At 36.3% G+C, this 22,729-nt stretch overlaps 2 protein-coding genes, 1 long non-coding RNA gene and 1 pseudogene across 3 annotated transcripts; 1 reads left to right on the plus strand and 3 right to left on the minus strand.

The window, feature by feature from the left end:
• Positions 1 to 2,516: 2,516 nt before the first annotated feature.
• LOC145218946 (uncharacterized) lies at positions 2,517 to 5,912 on the plus strand (annotated as a pseudogene).
• Positions 5,913 to 7,231: 1,319 nt separating this feature from the next.
• LOC145219012 (uncharacterized) lies at positions 7,232 to 8,377 on the minus strand. Its single transcript, XM_080086428.1, has 4 exons — positions 8,222 to 8,377; positions 7,889 to 8,054; positions 7,670 to 7,770; positions 7,232 to 7,583 (listed from the first exon to the last, which is right to left on the minus strand). The coding sequence occupies exons 1-4, from the start codon at positions 8,348 to 8,350 to the stop codon at positions 7,461 to 7,463; spliced, it is 519 nt and encodes a 172-aa protein (XP_079942554.1). The 5' UTR covers positions 8,351 to 8,377; the 3' UTR covers positions 7,232 to 7,460.
• A 134-nt stretch (positions 8,378 to 8,511) lies between these two features.
• Positions 8,512 to 9,424, minus strand: LOC145219619 (uncharacterized). The gene is made up of 4 exons (XM_080086957.1): positions 9,276 to 9,424; positions 8,759 to 9,149; positions 8,607 to 8,697; positions 8,512 to 8,541 (listed from the first exon to the last, which is right to left on the minus strand). The coding sequence occupies exons 1-4, from the start codon at positions 9,370 to 9,372 to the stop codon at positions 8,512 to 8,514; spliced, it is 609 nt and encodes a 202-aa protein (XP_079943083.1). The 5' UTR covers positions 9,373 to 9,424.
• Positions 9,425 to 20,461: 11,037 nt separating this feature from the next.
• Positions 20,462 to 21,928, minus strand: LOC145219036 (uncharacterized). The gene is made up of 2 exons (XR_013857814.1): positions 21,829 to 21,928; positions 20,462 to 21,765 (listed from the first exon to the last, which is right to left on the minus strand). It is a non-coding gene; the product is annotated as an uncharacterized LOC145219036 (long non-coding RNA).
• Positions 21,929 to 22,729: the final 801 nt, after the last annotated feature.

Consider the following 22,729-nt stretch of genomic DNA (forward strand, 5'->3'; position numbering starts at 1 on the left):
GATTTTGTATTTGCTCGCTTTGTTGAATAACATTAACTGAACGATTATCACTAAAATAGCAATGCTTTCATTGAAAAACTTACCCACAGTCATGGATTGCTTTGCAACATGTTAAATTAACAAAGCCAGTTTTACTGCAATTAACGTTATATTTTGCAATCAGTTTCAGAGGGTCCGCGAAAGGAAATATGCAGTTTCTGAGGATTTTTAACACTTAGGCTTTAGCAAATGTTTTAAACTTTATCCCCTGTTTAAACAATATCTGTCATCATTATTGGTCTTTTGTTATGCTTTATTATTCGATAACCTCGCATGTTTTAGGTTTTCTCTTATGACATCATAAAGCATATATTATGCTGTACTACCTACAATCAGTGAATCGTTCGCATTAGTTAGAAAGGAGTTTCATTAGAAAGAATCGTGACTGCGCTAGTGTACCACGAGATGTAGATGTAGTAGCAAACTGAGTTGGTTGCATTTAGTAGTTAGAAGAGTTACTGTCAAGTGGCCTTAAACGTCGTCGTCGGAACCATTCTTACTTCTTGTAAAAAGCAGAGCTTGGCTCCTTTGCAAACCTTAGCTCCTGCATATTTTCAGCTATTGAATTTAGTCCTATTTATCATTTTTTGTTAATGTTTTTCAGTAAATTATATTATTGGAGCAAAGTGTTTTGAAGCATTTACCCTGAAAAAGTATACAGCCCGGTAACGAACTCGTCGCGGACCGGTACCGGCGGGTGCCGACCACTGTTTTGAAGGACCTTTGAGCCGATGTCATTCTTGGGCAAGATTTTCTCGAGAGACATCAAGAAGTGACTTGCTGTATAGGAGGCACTAAACCACCGCTTCGTTAGATGCCTGTCCTCTACCTAAGATTGAGGGAATCGTAAATTTAATTGCTCAAGATCGACTCTACAGTTGTTTTGATCTCCGATCTGCTTACCACCAAGTTCCTTTGCTGGAAGTCAATTCTTTTTAGTCAAAATAAGTTATAAAATTTGCGTCTACATGAATATAGTGCTTAAAAAGCAGGTAACATTTTGACAGAAGAAGTTGCGACTGTTGTGCACTCACCCGTAACTAACAGAAAAACAGATGCACAGTCCACAAGATTGCAAGTACGAGTGCTGGACACCCATCTCATTCGTGTGGGCAACAGTGTAGTAATGCACATAGTCATTTGATTGTCAGCCATGCAAGCAGAAAACATATTTCATGACACAGAGGTTTGTCTTTGCTTCAGAGCGGGGTAGTAATAATTCATTGAAGAATTCAGGGTGTTATATACATTTTTTAGGTTTATATCAAGACAATAATGCCGCGGTGTATGTAAATTTGGTACTTCACGTTAAACTCAGTGAATTTGTGTAACATATGAGCCGTGTGTTAGTTTACAATTACTTTATGGTAACGCGACAAAAAAAAAACAATGGGACGATTGCTGCAGGTCCCATTTATTGTTCGTCTTTTTCTATTAAATGCAGTCTTAAATTTTTTTACGAGCAAAAAAATATGATTAAATAAAAACTACTCTTTGTATATGTTAAGAAGAGGTGATATTGCTTCGGCTTGTTGTTTGTTTGTTTGAAACAACAATTTTAGTGAAAACATAATTTTAGTAATAATTGATATTTCGTAATTCCTGTTCAGCAATTCAACAAAGACGTCAGTGATCATGTGATTTTAATTTTAGGCGAGAAGTGTTTAATGCATAAGTTTTGAAAGTACAAGTTTCATGAACGCACAAGTTTTAAAACCTGTGATGGCTCTTTGCGTTTTTTTTTTTTTTTTTTTTGAAGCGCTGACCACAGAAAAGTATTGGGAGTTTGTAAAACCACTCTTCGCATTATGTTTTTTGCTTTCAAAAGTGATTACATGTTTAAGAAAAATATTGTTACGTATTGCATTGAACTTTTTATTTTCCTTCAAAAATATTTTGCTAAGTCACGTGCCATACAGGCCGAATGTCAAAATCCCGACAGACAAAAATTAAAATAACGATAGGTAAATATTAAATTCCGATAATCACTGGAATCTAATCGACGATGATTGATATTCCTATATTAGCGAGTTAAACACCACCCACCAACGAATGGGTTAGTTTACTAGCTAATGAATTTTGTCAGTTCCCAATCTTTTAAAATCACACTGGTTTTATAGACTTTTTTTGTACATCCGGCAAATTTGTGCAAGTCATCTCGCTACAATCGAGACAGGGCCTCAGAGTATGTATCGTCGGAGAGACGGGCAGGTTTCACTACGCGCCTGAAGGAACAGCAAAGATACGTAACAAAGGGATGTCAGGAAATCGGCCATGTTGCTGTAATTGCCAAGAGACAGGGTACAGAAAATGCTGGTTTTTAGAATCTGAAACTCACGCGCCAAACGATAAACATAAAAACAAATGTTCTAATGCCGATAAGCTATCTTTTACACCCCATAAACACGGAATTTATCTACGTGATCGCCGTTTTTTTCCCTTTTTTTCACCCTCTTGGTGTTATAACAACGAATGTGTTGGGTAGCTGACATTAACCTCTTGTAGGACGTCAACACGTCTGATAACTTGTACTTATTCTATTTTAAAAAGGTGACATAACTAAGTAAGGTAATTTGATTGAAAATGAATATGAGTAAGATTTTGTTACCTGGAAGTACTGAGAGTTTACAAACTTCCTCACATCAGATGTTTTCTACCACACAAAAGTCTGAAGAAAGTATTCACAGTGGGGTTGAAAACAGTCATCTACCTATTCAAATTCCCAAAGAAGAAACAAAATTAAATAAAGTGAAGAAATTTGGGTCAAACGTCAGCTTGGGAAGAAACAAGGTGGAACCTTTGTTTGATGAAAATCGGCCAACATCAGCATCAGTTGGTGGATTTACTCTGCAAAATAGGCCGAAAACGGCTATAGATGAACTTCGTCATCAGCAATTCTATCACAAACTAAAAAAAACCTCCCCTGTTCAATCCACCAACAAGCCTAAGGAGCAATCAGCACTGATTAAAGAAAAAGAGCCTGACTTGACACAAACTGATGTGTTTCATGAAACAGCATATATTCCATATGAGTATGCTCATGCCATGATTAGTAGAATTGTTGATGATATGAAAAGTATGAAACTGAATCATCTCTCAATTGTTGCTAAAATTGAAAATCAGTACCAATCGATTGAAAATGAAACTCAGACCCAGTTTGAGACATTTCTTCATGCATTACAAGCCAAGCATCAGTCAAAAATTGATTCTTTTCACCATGTGATTAGTATTTTAAAGTCACGATTAGCTTCCTCAAGTCAAAGTTTGGACACCATTGACAGCCTGAAGTTGGAAAATAAACAGTTATTACAAGAAAAAACATCATCTTTGAAAGCTAAAAAAGAAGCAGCCCAAGAAATTTTTTTCATGCCACTTGTAAATGATAAAAAAGAGGTACCTGGGGTTGTGGAAGAAACTGATGAACAAGGGGAAAAGATTGCTGATGACTTACAACAAACAGAAAAGTTATTACAACCAATCGCAGAGCAAAATGATGAAGCTGATGCAATTGTCAAACCTTTGAAAACAAATGCATCTGGAAAAATATTACCAGGTGACTTCACTGCACACCAAAAGGACCAGTCAGGTTTAGATGAGCAATTTGAAGCTCTGAAACCCATGGACGAAGTTAACAGACAAGTGGATATTGTTGAGGACACAATAGATGTTGATTCTATACTTAAATCTGATGATGTAACACAGTTTCTAGATGAAACAGAAGATGACATCATGAAACCTATTTAGAAGATTCAAATTATGATCCAGAGAAAACTTCAGAAGGTTTTATATCTATGAAAACAACGGTTGCTGCTGTTGCAATAATGATTGGAGACGGAGATTACGAATCTGCACCAGCGGCTAACTTATCAGAAAAAGATGTCTCGAATGTTAAAATGAAAAGACCCAAAACAGCAGAAAAACGTGGGGTAGACCAGCAACTGCAAAAAAGTCGCAAAATGCTGGTCGAGTTAAAGAAACAGAACGATGCATATTCCAAACAAATACAGTCTCTCGAACGGCAAATTAACTCTGTTGGTCCAACAACAGGAAGTTCGGCTGGTGGTGTTGACAAAGACAAAAAGAATGGAAAAGCAAGTTAAGGATTTGGAAAAAAAGCTTGAGTTCGAAAGCAAAAAGCTGGAAAAAATGAAAATGTCCAACACTGATTTACAAGGCAACTTACAAGCATCCTCTAAGGAATTGGCTGACCTGAAAAAAAGACTTACAGCCCGAGAGCAGGAATGTGCACATCTTCGCGAATCTGCTGGTGCTGGAGTGGTGGCGCTACAGCAGGTGCCCGTATTACAAAGCCAAGTCAAAGATTTGACAAATATGAACAAAATCCTGACAGAAAACTATAATTCCGAAAGAATCTTAAGAAAAAAGTACTACAACATGGTTGAAGACATGAAAGGAAAAATTCGCGTGTATTGCCGTGTACGTCCGTTGAGTTCCACTGAAAAGCAAAACAAAAACAAGAGCGCTGTGTTTTCCCCCGATGATTACACGGTAAAAGTCGAGCAAGCCCGGGGAGACCTGAAAGAGTTTCAATTTGATCAAATATTTACAGAGTCGAATAGTCAAGAAGACATTTTCGAGGATACAAACAGTCTGGTCCAGTCAGCGGTCGACGGATACAACGTGTGTGTATTTGCAAACGGGCTCTGGAAAAACGTACACCATGCTTGGCGACAAGGAACAAAAAAATCCTGGTATTGCTCCTCGAGCATTCAGAAGAATTTTTGATCTGATAAAAGCGAACCAACAGAAGTTTAATTTTCGGATTTCCTGCTACATGCTTGAATTGTACAACGAAAAACTGATAGATCTCTTGGGTAAAAGTCAAAAGTCCGACGTACGACTGGACATAAAAAAGACAACAAGGGGATGGTATTTGTCCAAGGATGCACAGTTGAAACAGCTGAATCTGCCGATGGTTTATACGAAATTTTTTCGAAAGGATCTGAAAGTCGTCATATTGCTTCGACAAACATGAACAGTGCAAGCTCTAGATCCCATCTTGTCATCGGAGTTGTAATCGAAAGTACAAACTTGGCAACTGGAGCTGTAACACGTGGAAAGTTGAGCTTGGTTGATTTGGCCGGGAGCGAACGTGTAGGCAAAACCGGAGCCACTGCCACTCAGCTTAAAGAAGCAAATTCTATCAACAAATCTCTCTCAGCTTTGGGAGACGTGATTTCTGCCTTGTCGAGTGAACAAGGGTTTATTCCCTACAGAAACAACAAACTTACCATGCTGATGCAGGATTCCCTCGGTGGAAACGCAAAGACACTTATGTTTGTGAACGTTTCACCTGCTGACTACAATTGTGCGGAGAGCACAATTTCCCTGACTTACGCATCGCGAGTAAAATTAATTACCAATGACGCCAGCAAAAATGCCGAAATGCGTGAGGTTGTCAGACTGAAACAAATTATTGCCAAACTGAAAGCTGGAGAGTCGGTTAATGATGTCGACAGTTAAATCTGTGCCAATGCATCATTTTCAAAGTTTTTATCTGTGTACAGCCATATATAACACTGCAGTTGTTTTTTTAGTTTTTTTGCTCTCTCACTTGCAGTCACACCGCGTAGTTATTACTGTGCTTATGTACGATTTAGACCGTTGGTTCTTAACCGGTGGGAAATTTGTTGCATTCAGAGGGAAATTTTGTAAGACGGGAGTAACCACACTCCAGCCCTCCGTCGAATCCGGCCTTAAATTAACTGTTAAAGTTAATTTACTACATTTTTTGCAACATCATGTAAGATTAATTTCACCTAATGTTAGAAGGTCATTTGTAACATCACAGACATGTCTAAAATGTCAATGCTTTTGTTATTGTGCGCGAATAAATGCCTTTTCTTTGTTGATTTTGATCAAAAAATGAGTAATGCAACAGAAAGGACATTTCAATATCCCACACACTTTTGCTTTCTCACGGTAGCACTATTCAAACTAAATAACATTGTAGTAAGCCTATATGGTCCCAACCAAATTGCTTCACAAAAGTATTTCAATCAAATCATTTTTTTGTTTACGTCGACCACAAAACATCTTTATGAAAAAAAAAAACAGAGGGGGAAATTCGAACTTGGTGATCGGCTTTAGTGGGAAACTATCCCAAAAAGGTTAAGAACCACTGATTTAGACCATTCTAAAGCTAGACTCAAGGAAGATTTCTACGCTGTTATATTTGTCAACGCACAAACGTGTCATTCATTTCATTCTTCAACAAAATGTGTTTAACTTTTTGAAAACAATATACTTGAAAAGAGGTTACACCATATCACTGAATTACTCAATTTTTCAAAAGGTTGTTGTATTTAATAATTGAGTTGTTTTACAAATCTCCTATTCCTTGCAAGGTCTGGCCCATGTCTTCACAAATTGTTTTGATCTTGCACTTTTCCGAATAAAGACAATCTGCGATTTTAGACAAAAAAAAAACTTGTACTTATTTGCCGGATTCTATTTTAATAAGAAAATATGTATTTTTTCTTAATAACAGTTATGCTTTGTGGCATCAAGGTTATGTGAACTGATTGTTACCTAAAAGAAAATATGATGGAAAAGTACGAAAAAGTGAAGGTTGTTTGGAAAGGGAGCAAAATATCTATGGGGTGCTGCAACTCCGCAGCCTACTTGCACGAGCCGCCCCTGGTAGAGCTACTGACACAGGACCTCACAACACACCGGTTTGGGAATTTTTGAATCAGCAATTATTGTCACCGTAAACGCCTGTGGAAATTCCAAAACCGGCGTGTTGTGAGTTCGGAAGAGCTACTTACACCATAACTCACTTTCACTGTTAGCAAAATTGGGTAACTAACACCCAAAATCATTGGGTACTTCTATGCCAAACAGGGTACATTCGTGGGGACACCCAATATATTTTTTTGGGTGATTGATACCCAAACCAACTTGGGTATCATACTTACTTACCCAATTTTCGTTTTTGGGTATGATGATTTTCCACCCAAACGCTATATTGGGTAGCTGTGGTTTGTACCTTATTTAATGTTCTGGGTACATTCGTGGGGACACCCAACTTTGTTGGGTAAAGATTACCCAAATAAAATTCTATCCAGCTTTCACCACACAAATATAGAAAAATGTGTATTTAAAAGAACAGTGCTGGAAAAAAAAGTGTATTTAAAAGAACAGTGCTGGAAGAAAAACAAACAAACAAACAAACAAACAAGGAATTGTTAAAGAAATCACTGCAAAGCATTAAACAGTTAGGCCTATTTTCATTGCCAATTCTTTGACAGAATCATTAACACCTGCTGTCTGGATACCTAACCAATAGGTTTGAAGAAACTGAAGTGCCAAATGAACATGAGGACAATATTCATAGTTAAACACGTAGTAGTATGCAAACAAAGCAATATATGCCTGTGTTAGGCTTTTCACTTCTATCAGTGGTTGTTTTTCACAAAAAGGCGGATTTTCTTGACTTCTTCTACACTGCCAAATACTGCAATGAATGGCTGGTGGCGATCCGGAACAGCTTTAATGATGTCATCTATAGTTGTGTTTTCCTACAAAAGTAAAATATGTCGTAAGACTGAATTCAAAGAAGACCTATTCAATGTCTCAACAACAATTTATTGCCACCACAACTTACCGGGTACAGATCAAGCAGATACCTCTCAGTGCAGTATTCCTTTTTGGTGTTTGACCGAATAATATTGCACAAAAGCCAAGATCCAAAAATGATCTGTTGATCTATAAAAATAAATTGTCGAGTGAATACCGTTGTTGGTAATATGATGTCAAACGAAAATGAGCATGTAATTTTGACATTTTTTTTAAAAGTTTTTTTTAATAAAACCAAATATCTTACCAACTGGGAATTGCTCTTCATTGTTTAATGGGATCTTTTGCAAAATTCGTTTGACCTGCACAGATGTGGTCTTTTGTTTGGCATAGTTGACAATGCTCATGAAAATGTTGGACTGCAGATAACTCTCTTTGTCGAAGCGCTGTATCTTTTTAAATTCTCTAACCAACTGGAAAACAAAAAACAACAAATCAATTATAGTGCTGCAGCCGTAGAAAAGAATGTATTTTTTACCATTTAAAACACACATATAAACACATACAAACAACACAATGCCGAAATAGTCATTGTTACACTAAGAGTATGACAGAATAGATATGATGGAGAGTTATTTACCTCATTATACCCCGACAAAGCTGGCCATTCTTGACATGCAATTTTTGGGCTAGGATTAGAAGAAAAATAACTCCTTCTCATAGAAAACGTTTGATCCATCATATCAGAAATTTTGCGCTGATTTCTCATGCCAGCTTGCTTTTTGAACTCTTCTTGCAACATCTGGAATAAAATCAGTTTTTGCTCAAAAAATATTCATGGTAGCGGTTTAAAAACTGCTTTAAGGAATGAGCTATGCTTGGTCACACAACACGGAATATTCAAATGTTGCAATTCAAAACAACGCAAACTTACTTTTTTTTTTTCCGCAACCAAAATTTCTAAAGCAAAAGAAATATACATTAAATAAATATACACACAAGGTATATACAATGTCAAATTCTACCTTGGCATCTTCTTCATTAAGGCCCAAAGTTGCCTTTCCAAGTTTTATAAATGAGGTTAACGCTGATTTTTTTGTTGATCTGGTAGGGAAGCTATAAACAAAACATCAATTACAACAGATTATAAACTATATTGCAACTTAAATTCTTGTACCTTTCATACTTTTTCATAACACGTATTATCTCGGTGGTGACTTCCCGCTTGCCCTTTTCTGTAAGTGTACCAGTCCGTATAAGCTCTTTTGCATGAAATCCGAAATCACACATTTCTATAGGAAACACTTTGGGGACAGTCTTTGTTAGATTTGGACGATCTTCCAAATCATGGTTTGAGGTTGAACTTTCTGCACTGGTGGATATTTCACTTGAGTCGTCCAAGCTAGTGCTTGAACTTGACAATGACATGTTGCCAAGATCAGACTTCTCAGAATTTGTAAGTTCCTGATAAACTTTCAGCAAACTTCCTTTTGGCAAATTCGGAAATATTTTAAACAATATGTCAAGCTGACTGACAGCTCCAAGCGCCTTCCCATCAATTTTGTTGTCTAAAAATTGCAGTAGCCTATATTAGCAGGACATACATATTTTTTATTCTTCTCCAAAATTTAGCAGCAGAAGTAAAAACACTATATTTGTGACTGACTGATTTGGATTATGACACATTGGCTTACCATAAAAGGCTTTGCAAACATTTTCCCGTTCGCTTTCATCTTCGTCTTTCAACGCCAAGGACACTATGTCTACAACGTCTTTAACACTGAGGTTCATAATTTCACTAATATTCAAGGTTCAGATGTTTAAAAAGGTTAATTTCCTGTGCAAACAAACAGAAAATATCAATAAAGTTTAAAACCACGCGGCACAGTCAGAAATTCGCAAAGGAATGAACTTCCTGGGCAAGATTTTTGCCGCGCAAATCTGGGTGTGACGTAACTTTTCGCGCCGAGTTTCCGATTTGATTTTATACTCCTAAACTTTTCGCGCCAATCGATTCTTTTTAATTTGTGAAATTAAAAAGTTACAAAAGATGAAAAAAATAAACGTTTTGAAGATAAACTAATGAAGTTGAAAATCTTTTTAAGTGAAGATCAGAAAGTAGCGAAACGTAAGGACGTTACGCTCATCCGAATTTAACTAAACAGGTTTATTTTGGCTGAAACTGGTTCACTTCATATGGTTCATAGTCATAAATCATGATCAGTTGACATGTGTAGTACTAGTGTGGAAAGAATTTTGTTCAAGTGCACATTTTGTGCTAACTGTTTTAAAAGTAGAATGGCTTTAAAAAGGCATGTGTTTTCTTCCCATTGCTATGACAATACTTTCAAGCTAATTTGCAACATAGATGGTTGCTCGATGCAGCTAAATGACAAAGTTTCATTGCGACAACACATTAGAAGATGGCACTGCGGGAAGTCCTGGCATATGCCGACTTGTTGGTACAGATACTCGTCCAGCAACACTGCCTCCAACATAGAAGAAATTACCGTTCCAAATGACACACCAATGGAAGAAGAAACTGGTTCATGTGGTAGTGATTGTGACACTACTACTTGCAGTGATGCAGCTTGTGAAGATTCTTGTATTGATCAGGACATTATTACTTACAGAAACACAATAAAAAACTTGCACAAAAGAAAGCAGTTAATGGCTCTTTCACTAACCAAATTAAAGGTTGATTGTAATTTGACTGAGTCGGCTTTACATTTAGTAGAAACGTGGGCAGAAGGCCTACTAGAAGAGAGTATTCGAACTATAATAGGAGGAATTAAGGCAACGCCACCATTGTCTTCAAGCCATAAGGAGTTATTTCAACTCGCAATGGGATTAGCCAACCCCTTTCATGATATTGTGACTGAATATCAAAGAAAAAAACTTCTTCCAACATAGGTGGTGTACTGACCCAGTGGGTAGACAATTAAACACTCCGTGTATCTGACTCTAATAATTAAACTATCGCTGCCTAAACAAACCTAACAAGACGCAAAGCTAAATTAACGTTCCCACATTATATTTCAATAAAGCATGCCACGAAAATGCCTCTTACGGCTAAACACGCAACACAAAAGTCACGACGCCAACGCGTGAGCTACACCCAAGCAAGCTACTGTAACTAATAAACTTGGTAACTTATGTACTGAAGTTAAATCTAAATTGACGCGGTTTATATAGCGACCAGGTCAAATGTTGTTATGTAAGCGCAGTCGTAAAAACGTACGCCCGAGAAGATGAACTAAGTTCTAAACCGCAATTATTCTTTAAATTGCTTTACAGAAGTGTCACATATAACATGGCTGGAGGTTAATTTAGACGTGGTTCTTGTTAACACGTTAAAAGCGATACAACAATAGCCTTAAGCCAGTATATGACCAGCGTGGTGATTAGAAAACAGGTTTAAAAGCCGGTCAAGCTTTTGTGTAGAAAAAAGGTGAGGTTTGACCGAGTTTGACCGGGACAATATGACACGACAATTATACGAATTAAAATGTTTTGAATTAAAAAGTCCAAAGTCCGATACAGTGGTAAGTGTGATTTGCCATGGTTGCCAATATTGTATTTTTTAACTGAAGTATACTTAAACAGACTCCTATACGACATATATTATTTGAATGTCCGAAAGATGGTTCGAAAGAAGGCGTGGAGTACCATTCACTTGAGTATATTTCACTTATTGCACTTTTAAAAACATTGCTGGAAAATTCCAGTCTCTATGACTGGGTAAGTATATTTGCAGCATTAGATTATACAAAGTGTGCTTCGTGGAAAATATTCATCTCTAAATTTAACTAAGATCATCGAATCAGAAGAGGATTTGGATGATGTGGATGCATATCAAAGTTTTTCACATGGAGAGTATGCAAATATGCATCCTCTTTTTTCTGAAGCAAGACCAAACTTACAACTTTTATTTTACTATGATGGATTTGAGGTTGTTAACCCGCTTGGATCCAAAACAGGCACACACAATATGGGTACAATAAGCAGTTTTGTTTGTTGTATTTCGCATTCAAGTCTTTTTTGTTTCTCTTTCAAGGTGCAATATATTTTTTGATACTCAACACTCACCCCAAACTTACATCAGCTGTAACTAGAATTTTTCTCAGTACCCTATTTTATACTAAAGATTTAAAACACCCTCAGATTGGTTGGGAAAAAATTTTGCAGCCACTTAATCAGGACATAAAGCAACTTGAAACAGTAAGTAAAATGTAGTGACAACTGTAACTTAATGTATATATATTTCTGTGTGTGTGTTTTGCAGATGGGTGTTCAGTTCAATTATAAGGGTTCAGAAGTGACTGTTCGAGGGACAGTTGCACAAATATCATTGGATAATTTAGCTGCACACTCCTTTCTAGGCTTTACCGAGCGATTTTCAGGGTTAAATACATTCGTATCAAGATACTGTACGTGCACTGGAAATGACATTCAGACAAAGGTAAAAGGCTTTTTATGTGTTGCTTATTAAGTAAACTATTATAAAAACTTTTCGTTTGCAAAGTGTTTAAATTTGTTAGCATAAAGTGTTCTCCAAATGTTTTAAACAGAATTCCTACAAACAATGTCAACTACGAACCCCAGAAATGTACAACGAGTCAGTAGTAGTAGCACAGGCAACAGGGAAACCTCATCACGGTATAAAATTTCGATGTCCATTGTTATCTCAGTATTTTCACCCAGCAGAAAATTATGCTGCTGATGTCCATCATGATTTATTTGAGGGTGCAATTCCATACATTCTTAAACTAACTTTACAGGTAGTTCGATTGTTAGCATATAATCATGAGTACATCTTGCCCTAAACTTTTTTTTCTTTTAAACAGAATCTGGTAATTAAAAAAAGACTGTTAAGTCTTGATTGTCTGAATAACAAAATTGATTGCTTCAAGTATGGTATTGACCTAAAAAACAAACCATCTCATATTTCTTATGGCAAGTTGATTGATGATTCAAACAAAAATTTGCGCCAAATCGGTATGACATGTGTGTATGTTTGTTCAACCTAGTTTATTTTTGCTGTATTTGTTGTTTTGTCAGCATCACAATATTGGTGTCTATTCCGATGTTTGCCAATGTTGATTGGAAGCTACATTCCTGATGAAGATGAAGTTTGGGAGTTATATACAATGTTTTGTGGAATTGTTGACATATGTTGCGCACCATTTGTTTCTGGGACCACAGTAACTGAACTGGAGTTAGAATTGCAAAGTTTTTTTAAAATGTTTCATGCCAGGTATCCTGATGCAACAATTACGCCAAAATTGCATTTTTTACTACACTATCCAAGATTAATTAAAAAAATTGGTCCTCTAATACATTTTTCATGCATGAGATTTGAGGCCAAGCATAAAAGTTTAAAGCAAATTGTCACCAGGAGTAACAATTACATTAATGTTCCACACACCATTGCTGTCCAGCATCAAGTGAAATTAGCATCAAATATTATTGAAACTGACATATTTTCATGCTCTTTCGAAATTAAAAAGTTTACAACTGTAAATTCACGTGATGTGTTTGGATCAAGTAGTAGCCCCACTGATGAAACTTATGTTAAAAAAACTGACAACCTCGTATTTGAAGGGATAACATACTCTGTACCTTGTGTTGTATGTGTACATGTTTGTTCTGATGGGGTGACAGATTTCCTGTCAGTAGATGCTGTTTATTTGAGTTCATCATGTGGTCCAATACTTGTAGGGCAGTTGCTTTGTGTTAATTATTACAATGAACATTATCATGCATGGTCCGTAGAACCCACATCAGTGAAAGCGTATGTTCTTCAAAAAAAATTATTTTATCCTCACCCTTTGTGCATAGTTTCCCCATTCGGTGTATTTGAGAAATTTGTGTGTCCAAAATTTAGATTAGAGCCATTGAAATGTTCTGCCTGTATGTATTTGAGTTAACTGAATTGTGTGGAAATAAAAAAAATATTTTAGGATCATGGTTGCCATGTGGGAGAAACAATGGTTGTGATTTTGCATTAGTTTGCTGCAGCTGCAATAACAGACATTTTTTGGTTAGCAATACCCAAGTGTCTGAAAATACTAACGATTTTTTTTGGGGTACCTGTTGACCATACCCAAACTATTTTTTGGGGTACAAAACCTGAGCTGAATATTTGGGTAAAAAAGCCGACTACCCAAAAAAAACTTCTCACACAATTGGGTGGTACAATTTTCTACCCAATGTTTAATTGAAGTTATTTTGGGTAATCATACTACCCAACTATACTTGGGTGAATTTTAACGATACCCAAAATATTTCCGCACTTTTTTGGGTAAACAAACACACTACCCAAAACTTTAAAATTTTGTACCCAACATTTTTGACAGTGTTCGATAGGTGACGCAGGAGCTGAATTATTTATTTAGCGGCTGAATGGGGGTAAGGTGGGGAAGTAAGGTTTTAAAATTTTACATTAATAAGTAAATGTTTGGGTTATTTTCATTGAATTTTTGATCATAATACCTAACCCCAACAGCCCTAACCGTAGGCATGGTTTGAGATATACCGTTTTCAATCGGATATGTGCTCTTTGCGCCACCTATCGAAAATTTGCTGAATGTGCGGCTGAAGTGAATTATGGTGTTAGTAGATTTTGCTGTGAGTTTTTGTGTTAGTAGCTCTACCATCAAATTATACGTTGTTATTTGAACTGTCGCGAGAAACTACATTAACGGTGCGACTTAAAGTCCAGAAGTATGGCAATAAACTGTGGACCTAGCATCAAGGCAAACAACACACAGGCATACATCTGGAACCTGTCCTACAAATGAGACTATGGGCGCTAATGGGTTTAACTAATCACTTGGATTGACATTGCAACCCTTTTTGGTGTGTTCGTAAAAGTGAGGAGATTTTGGCTACTTGTCGTGTGTGGCCTCGTAATTCACAGGCATGTTGCTTTACCATTGCGACAAGCTTGATTGATTCGTTACCAGTGGCGGCTCGTGCCTGACATTTCTGGGGGTGCTGCTCCAAATTTTAACCTTTATTTAACATATATAAGTTGGCAATATATAGAAAAGCCACATTTCTAGATTTCCAGCCATTGTTTGTGTAGAAAAACGAGTAATACAAATCTTAATTAGTAACTCCATTGTAACGTAATTTTCGTTACGCATTAATGTACACGAGTGTAAACAGCAGACAGTGTATCACTGGGGAGTTTTGTTTACTTGCATGGCAACGGGCCAAACTCAACAACATGCGGTAATAATGTGGCACAAAAACACACGTGACACAGATTCAAAATAAAGCGAATGTTAATACGGCAAAACACTCACAACAATATATTGAACAAAATAGTAATAATTGGTCGAAAAGTATTTCAGTTAGACAACATTTAAGAATAACTGGTTATAACAATGACCACTAAGTAACACACCTGCTATTCAGTCATTAATATGGTCATGTTTCATTTGAGTAACTTATAGTCACAGTCATTGTTTCAACGCATCTTTTTGACACTTCACAGATTATTGCCACACAAAAAACTAGCCACAAATTTTTATTGGTATCATAACTGACAAATTTTACAACCACATTACATTTGTGCCGGAACTTGGTTATTTAAACATATTTTCTTTAAATTTTTGTGTACAGACTAACAATTGTCTTTCAGTTTGCTTATAATTTCCTTTTTTAAAGTGCAATACTCCTCCAAGCTTTTAAATTTACAACAATCTCACGTAAATTTGACCCATATGATGAAACCTTGTGCTTCCTTTTTACAACCAAAATGAATCAGAAAGTTATAGTTTGGGCAAAATAATTGATAGCTAAGAAACTGTTTGTTTCAATTTAGTGCTAGCACTGCAAATACAAGTTATTTGGTGTCCTTAGAAAAGCTTGCATCCTTTTCAGTGTTGAAAAGAACCGTTTTGCCTTAAGGACTCATGGAAATTGCAAAAAGGATTTTTCATCTTAGTAATTTAACTTGTCAAAACATCATCGAGATTATTTTCAAAGTAATCATGAACATCAGATCTACAGAAACATCTTTATTTCAGTAACTAGCTTTTCTTTGTCAACAATAGGATATGCTTGGTGGCCACTACTATCTCCTCTGTAGAATGTTCATTCTTAAGAAACACTTCCTGTGAAGCAATTTTGCAGCTACTGTTTAGAGAAACAGTACATGTCCAGTATATCAATACACATGATTGCATTTGGTTGCAAATACTGTCCACATGGTGTGTTAAGAAGCCAAAACTTTAAATGGTAATCACTCAGTTATTTCAAAATTCCTGTTGGTTCTGCATTTGATATTGCCTGAATTTCAGTGAGGCATTTAACTTCACAGTCACAGAGCTATTTTTCTTTGGTAGCATTCAGAACTAAAACTGAGTATTTCTTGTTGTTGCCTATTCCTGCATGACATATTTGGAATAGCAGATGTTTTATCCCATTCTGTCTTAAAACTTTTTAATTCAGTTATTTATTATCAATGTTTATAATAATGTATTTATCATAAAGGTTAATCGTGATAACTGCAAAAACTGAAGCCCACTAACAGTCATCTTAAAAAGTCACGACTAACCTTCAAACAAATAAATTGATAGATGGCAAAATAGTTATTTAACTATACTCACTGCCGAACTTAAGAACATAGTACACGGGTTTTGCTTTGGCACACAATAAAACCCGGAACAGACGAATACATGTTGGATTGCCGGCTCACACGCTACGTGATTAATGGAGCTGCGCCAGCCGCAGCACCCTGTCGCCTATTTCGCCCGGCATGTAGCTTTTCCAAGTGCGCACAGCGACAAAACGTCACGAAACTGGAACTGCAGCTTACTTATTCAGCATAGATCACTTATTAGTTTCATATTTTTTTAAAAAGGTGATCAAGGGGCAAATTATGCTTATCATATATTGCCAACGAATAAAAAAATAAAAGTTGTATGTAATATTATAGTAGGAGGTAAAAATAGGTAAAGATAAAAATAAAAAATAAAATAAAAATTAGGTAAAAATACACAAAATAAAAAGCTATTCACTAAACCTATTTACCAGGTGTATTTAAAAAATCTGTGCGTGAAAAGAGCAGGTGGGGCTATACCACTATGCCAAAGAAAGTTGGTCGTGGTAATACATATTCCAGATGTTGAATCCAGGGCGAGTGACTTACAAATAAAAGAAGCACTCAAGGGTATATAAATTTTGGACGGATATTACGTATGACTGCCCTTTAATCTTCAAAATTCCCAAAATCTGCAGTTAAATTTTACAGCACAATTTTGATGAATATCATGCATAAATGTCACCACATTGATGACAAAAATGGTGCCTTACATCAAAACAAACTGAACCCAGTTGCAATTTTAGGCCACCCTGTAATATTTCTTGTAACCAGAAAGGTGACTTTCCTATACATTTCAATTTTATATGTTGGTACCCCTTCTTATCACTTTACTATATACACCATTAGATTGTTTTTGCAAGCAAAAACGAATGGGTCCCCACACCTGTGTTTAAAAAGCGATTTAGTCATGGTAAACAATTCTTTATTTTTAGATTCCTTTTTTAAAAGGACAAATCAGTAGAAAGCATCAACTCAAACATTAAAAGGTTTTGTCCTGTTGACATTGTATTGTCACATATATACAAAAGTAGTAAAAAAACCCATAAAGAATACTCCCAATCTGTTTACATTTCAGCACACAAGGGCTTGTATTGATTACCTAACACTGGAAAAGCTAAATCAATTTTTTGAGAGTTTAAGGGGTAAAAAATGGGTGAATCCAATTCAAAGTTACAAAATTCTTTAGAATACCTTACATTGCACAAACCAACAAAGCATGAAACTCCTAGATCATATACTTTAGTCAGAATAGCCATTTAAATACAAATGTTTTGGGGGTCCTGTAGGTGAACCGCTGGGTCATTTGGTGTCGAACTTTAAAGAGGATCAAGCTTGGATCATTACCTTACATCTGTGTAAATTTGAAGCACTTTTTCTCAACCAAATGCATTAACAAACCAGCATTAGACAGAAGAAAGAAAACATTACAAAGAAAAACAATAAACTATACAAAACTATCCATATAATTAACAAAACCATCTCCACAGGCAATTACTTCTATCATTGAGTTGGACATTTTTTCAAAGGTATTAATATGCACAGGAATCGTTATTGTCAATGAACATGTGCTCACAGTAGGCAAACAGTTGCATTTGGTACCATTCTGTGATGTCATGCACCCATGTTTAAACTCAACGGTAACATCATGTGGAAGCCCAAGTGAAGGTTTTCCGGCAAATCCAGTGAAGAACTTGATGAATTCCTTAAATGACACTGGTGACTTTTCTGTGATAAAAACACAAATTAATCGGTTTTGTGGTGAACTATTGTAATGTATGTAATAACATACAATTTCAATCATCTTTCAGCATACCGTCATAATAGCATGATTTCATAAGGTCCAAAAACACTTTGTTGCATAACATTAGCAAACGTTTTAGAATCCTTGGGTATATCTTTGTGTTTGTTAAGAATATGACTTTTTAACCCCAAAACAACCACCTTACATATACACACTGACTCCCCGTAAAAGTCTTATAATTTGCTAACTTCTGTCTTTTTGCAAAACTATCGTAGAAAAGTCTTCTCTAAAATACCTGGATGCTTCTTTCTACGACGTGTTGCATTGGTAAACATGTCACTACAAAATGGACATCGTCTGACTTTCCTCCCAGAGTTTTGGACCCTAAATTGCGTACATCCTATTTAGCCCATCTGCTTGTGTGACAATTTACAAAAAAATTCTGATGAATTTATGTGACAGGAACAACAATATAACCAGTTTACCTCATTAAATTAGACTATGCGAAGTGATCCGTATAATAATTTTGAAATTCTGAAATACTTTTAAAGATATATAGCAGCTCAATATCCACAGTTTACCTTCCATGAAACTGTGAAGCACTACCGCTGCTGGAAAACCTTGCTGGTTTGTGTCCAATATGATGTGATCTGTATGATTATAGCAAACACAATTAACATTACAAAATTCTGTGATAAAAACATAGAACTACAGTTTACATTATACGCGACAGATAAGCACTACTACTTCTAAAACACCTTGACTGTTTGTGTCCAAAACGAAGTGATTTTCATGATTACAGGAGACACATTTAACATTCTAAGTAGCAAAGTATCCACAGTTTACCTTCTTAGAACATGAAGAACTGACGCTAAAAAATCTTTATAATAAAACTTTAGACTGTATCTGCTATTGACATAAAGTTATAAATAACTCTATCGCAACCATTTTACCTGTGTGCAAATGAAGAGGCACTGCCTGCTGCTTCAAGATATATTTAGGCCATTATAACTATCATATCTTTATAATACAAACCCGTTAATCTGGATAGCTTGTTTTTTTTTTGCATTACTTCTTTGTAAATTGGTATATATATCTAAACCTTCACATGTTATTACAGGTACAAATACCATAAAAATAAAGTCATGTTATAACTTCACTAAACAAACTACCTCAACGTATTATTATCACCGGTATCTGACCAGCTAAAATGAACCTACCCTGTCTGTTTGGCGTTACTGTGTGTACAAACAATAGCTTTTCTGCATATCGTTGCAGAAGTTTGTTTCTTCTGTCTTTATGTACTGTTCCTGCCTCGCTGAACATACGTTTACTGAAAACGGATGATGGCGAACAAACGTGTTTTTTGCAACCGCCAAAAGAAACGGAAAGGTAGATCCATTATTTTTCCATCACAAGTTGGGATTACTTGCTCTTGGTATTATAGGTAATGCTAGAATCGACCGTAGTTCTGAACTGATTTTGGTTAGTTTATTTTGTTCCGGAGTTGATGTCGATTTCCGCTTAATTTTGAAACCAATTCCTCATCACACACAGTTTCGTTGAAATACGATCAAATGTCAGTGTCAGTTTGGTACGTCTCCCTACAGGCTGTTAAATGTTGCACTTTATTTTTTTAGGAAAACAAGGATTTGGAAACACTTCAAAGTGTCAAATTTGCACTTCCTGTCTTTCATGGATATAGACATACTTTAGAGTTAGACTGTCAGGTAACATAAAGGGAATTGTGTTTAAAGGTAATCGATTTAGCCACGAAAAACCTTTGAAAATCGATTTAGCCACGAAAAACCGAAAAACCAACCAAACCTTTGGTTGTGGATTGGCAGATGGAGAAGGAACGGAAAGACTACGGTCGTATTTTTAAGAAACAAAATTACCAAGTAACTAAGAGCAGGGCACCGAACTGGTCTGCTAATTGATGGTTTGCTCCTTCATGCAGAACAACAAAATAGTTGTTTGTACCTGTGTTTTGTTTATTGCATCAAACTGTAGTTTAGGATGTAAAGGATGGTTTAAGGCCGGCTGCACTACCACTGCTCAGCGCGCGACCAACGCCTGAAAAGCTTCTCGCGTCGTAAATTTCCTACGCGTGATGAGCGAAAAAATCGTGTCTGTCGCCTTGTGCGCCTGATGGCTGCCAACGTTGCGTACTGTCGACTGGTTTGTGACAAGTGTCTTCACTGTAGCCTCTGATCATCTTTTCATACACAGGTAATATGGATTTAATTCAAAATGAACAGTGTATTTTGGAAGTTGAAAAATACCCAAATCTACATAATATTACACTTCATTCATATCGTGATCGAAAAAAAAACGGGAGAAAAGTTGAGAGGAGATTGCGAAGGCTTTTAATATTCAGGGTATGATAAAACTCATTTGTAGGTTCTCTGAGCCACAAACATTTGGAAAAATACAGATTGTGGTGAATGTTATTTCTATGTTGTGTTCCGGTTTACCTTGTTCCGTTTTTCCTTTCCGTTACGCCCCGTTACTTCCTTCCGGTCATTAGTGTTTTGTTTAGTTAGCGGTAGGATGTCTAGTTTTCTTGCGTATGGGCTTATTTGTTTTCTACATTTCCTGAGTCATTTATTGTTTGTGTTGCAGATACATTGCTGTATTTTTACTTTAATAAAGCCAGAGTTAAATTAACTCCTCAATGGTCATCACACAGATAAAATTTATTTTCTAGACTCTGACAGAGTACAGCAATGTATGTCTAGATGGAAATCGATTAGAGACAAATATGTGAGAAAGAAAAGGAAGTTGGAAGAAAGTTTTAAAAGTGGTGCGGCAGCATCACATACAGCAGTTTGGCCAATGTTTAATATTTTGGAGTTTATTTCTCCGTCGTCAGCCAAGAAGGTAGTATTTCTAAACATGTTTAAAATATTTGACATAAAATTTCTGTACATTTTAGAACATCATCAACTTCAGCCAGGCTGAAAATAATGAGATAGAAGTTGGGTCAGACTTTGTCATATTAGAAGACAATACTGGCAGTCCCAGTAGTGAGAACACAGGTGAGGGCCTGAAGACAGATTTGACATCACCCCAGTTCATACAGCAGACAATGATTAAAAAGTTTTGCAAAATGTGTTTTTGTATATCTGTATATACCTCATCAGTGTGAAATGTTCCATCACATACCAACACATATCTACTGTTTATGTCTACACATGTTTCTTCACCAAACAAGAGAAGACATGATGATGTTGCTGAAAAACTACTTGAAGTGTTAAAAGAGCCTCCTCCAGGTATGAATATTATATGGTCAAATATATTAAGAGTGTACTTTAGTCAAATACTTTTTATATTTATTCAAACAAGTTGTAATTGCAGTTTTATGTATAGGTAAGTTACTTATAAATGAATCAGCACATACTTGCTGCAAAATGCTGTCACCATGAATTGTTGAAATATTGTGTTGCAAACATGACTGATATATATTTATTTTATTTATTAATTCACAATGATGAAGATGAACTGTTTGTGTCGCCCTGTTCGGTGAAGCGGTTGCATTGCACATGTGGTGTCCGGATGGGCAGACACTTCTTGACTTAGACAAGACGAATCAATCTCATCACGCAGAAAATTATGCAAGATGGTGCATGCTTTGACAATATCATCGACGCGCGATGGATTGACCGCTATCGGCCTGCGAAAAACTCGAAATCTGGATGCCATAATGCCAAACGCGTTTTCCACAATGCGTCGAGCCCGTGACAATCTATAATTAAACACTTTTTTGTCGTAAAATCTTGTGGACGCTCCGCTCTCATTTCCTGCACCAGAGTGTGAAATTCACCTTGAAATAAAAACCGCTTACAAAAACCTAAATGTATGATTTACATTTCACAACATAACAAACCTTTTTGACTTCTGCGTTGCAATATAGGGTGAACCCAAAATTGTCTTTGTTTTCTTTTGGAAAGCAAGTAGCAGCATGCAATGACTTTACGACGGCGATTTTGCCACACTACTAAATTATTACTTTTGTACATTTTGTACCCTGTTTGTAGTGGCTGCAGTTGTTTACAAAAGAGAACAATCAGGTCGTCTTGCTTCATTAATTTTTGTGTTCTCGTCGTGTAAACACCCTTCGCGTCAGACGCGCAGATCGCACGCGCGCAGAGGATCACTGTGTAAACCGGCCTTAACCCAGCAAAAGCAGTGGGCAACAGCCATTAGAAAGTGAAACCCTTGCAGCAACAAAAGATTGAAAAAGTCTTTGCCACTTTATAATGCCCTTTCAAAGTTGCGTATGAAAATTCGATGATAATTTTAAGATGTGAGCAGATGCTTTCATATAACTGCGCGAAAAAGACAGAAAAAGTCGTGATAGAATAATGATTAAGATGACTGATGGTTTTATTGAGGGCATCAATCAACTTTCGCAGCAGCCTGCTGTTGTGGTGCAACTTGCTGACCCACCGAAAACAGTGTGATTACTGACTACGACTGTGTTTTTTTTATATGTAGACTTCTTTGTTTAATTTTTTCCTTCATACCTTCGTTTCAACTGATTATTTTTAAAACACTGTACTTCTGCAATTTTGCTCTGTACTACTGTGCCCATTTGTATACTTAGTTTTTTTTTTTTTTCTCATGCAAAAATTAATACCATTGTGAACAAACACACACCTCACTTGTTTAGGTTAAATTTTTGAGACCGTCGCGGGGGTTGGGTTTGAAACAAATGTTCCTCTATGGCAGGGGTCACCAAACTACTTACGTCATTTAATCCGGCCCGCGACCACATTTTTTTGGTT

The sequence above is a fragment of the Phallusia mammillata genome, chromosome 3 (genome assembly GCF_965637545.1).
Source record: "Phallusia mammillata chromosome 3, kaPhaMamm4.hap1.1, whole genome shotgun sequence".
Taxonomy (NCBI): Eukaryota; Metazoa; Chordata; class Ascidiacea; order Phlebobranchia; family Ascidiidae; genus Phallusia; species Phallusia mammillata.

Excerpts from the sequence above, each read along its gene's own strand:
- LOC145219012 (XM_080086428.1), bottom strand. The coding sequence starts at position 8,350 with ATGAGAAATCAGCGCAAAATTTCTGATATGATGGATCAAACGTTTTCT. Across the intron at positions 8,055-8,221 it reads CTTTGTCGGGGTATAATGAG|TTGGTTAGAGAATTTAAAAA; the intron begins GTAAATAACTCT and ends TTTGTTTTCCAG. Across the intron at positions 7,771-7,888 it reads TGAAGAGCAATTCCCAGTTG|ATCAACAGATCATTTTTGGA; the intron begins GTAAGATATTTG and ends TTATTTTTATAG.
- LOC145219619 (XM_080086957.1), bottom strand. The coding sequence starts at position 9,372 with ATGAACCTCAGTGTTAAAGACGTTGTAGACATAGTGTCCTTGGCGTTG. Across the intron at positions 9,150-9,275 it reads TGTTTGCAAAGCCTTTTATG|ACAACAAAATTGATGGGAAG; the intron begins GTAAGCCAATGT and ends TGCAATTTTTAG. Across the intron at positions 8,698-8,758 it reads GTTATGAAAAAGTATGAAAG|CTTCCCTACCAGATCAACAA; the intron begins GTACAAGAATTT and ends TTTTGTTTATAG.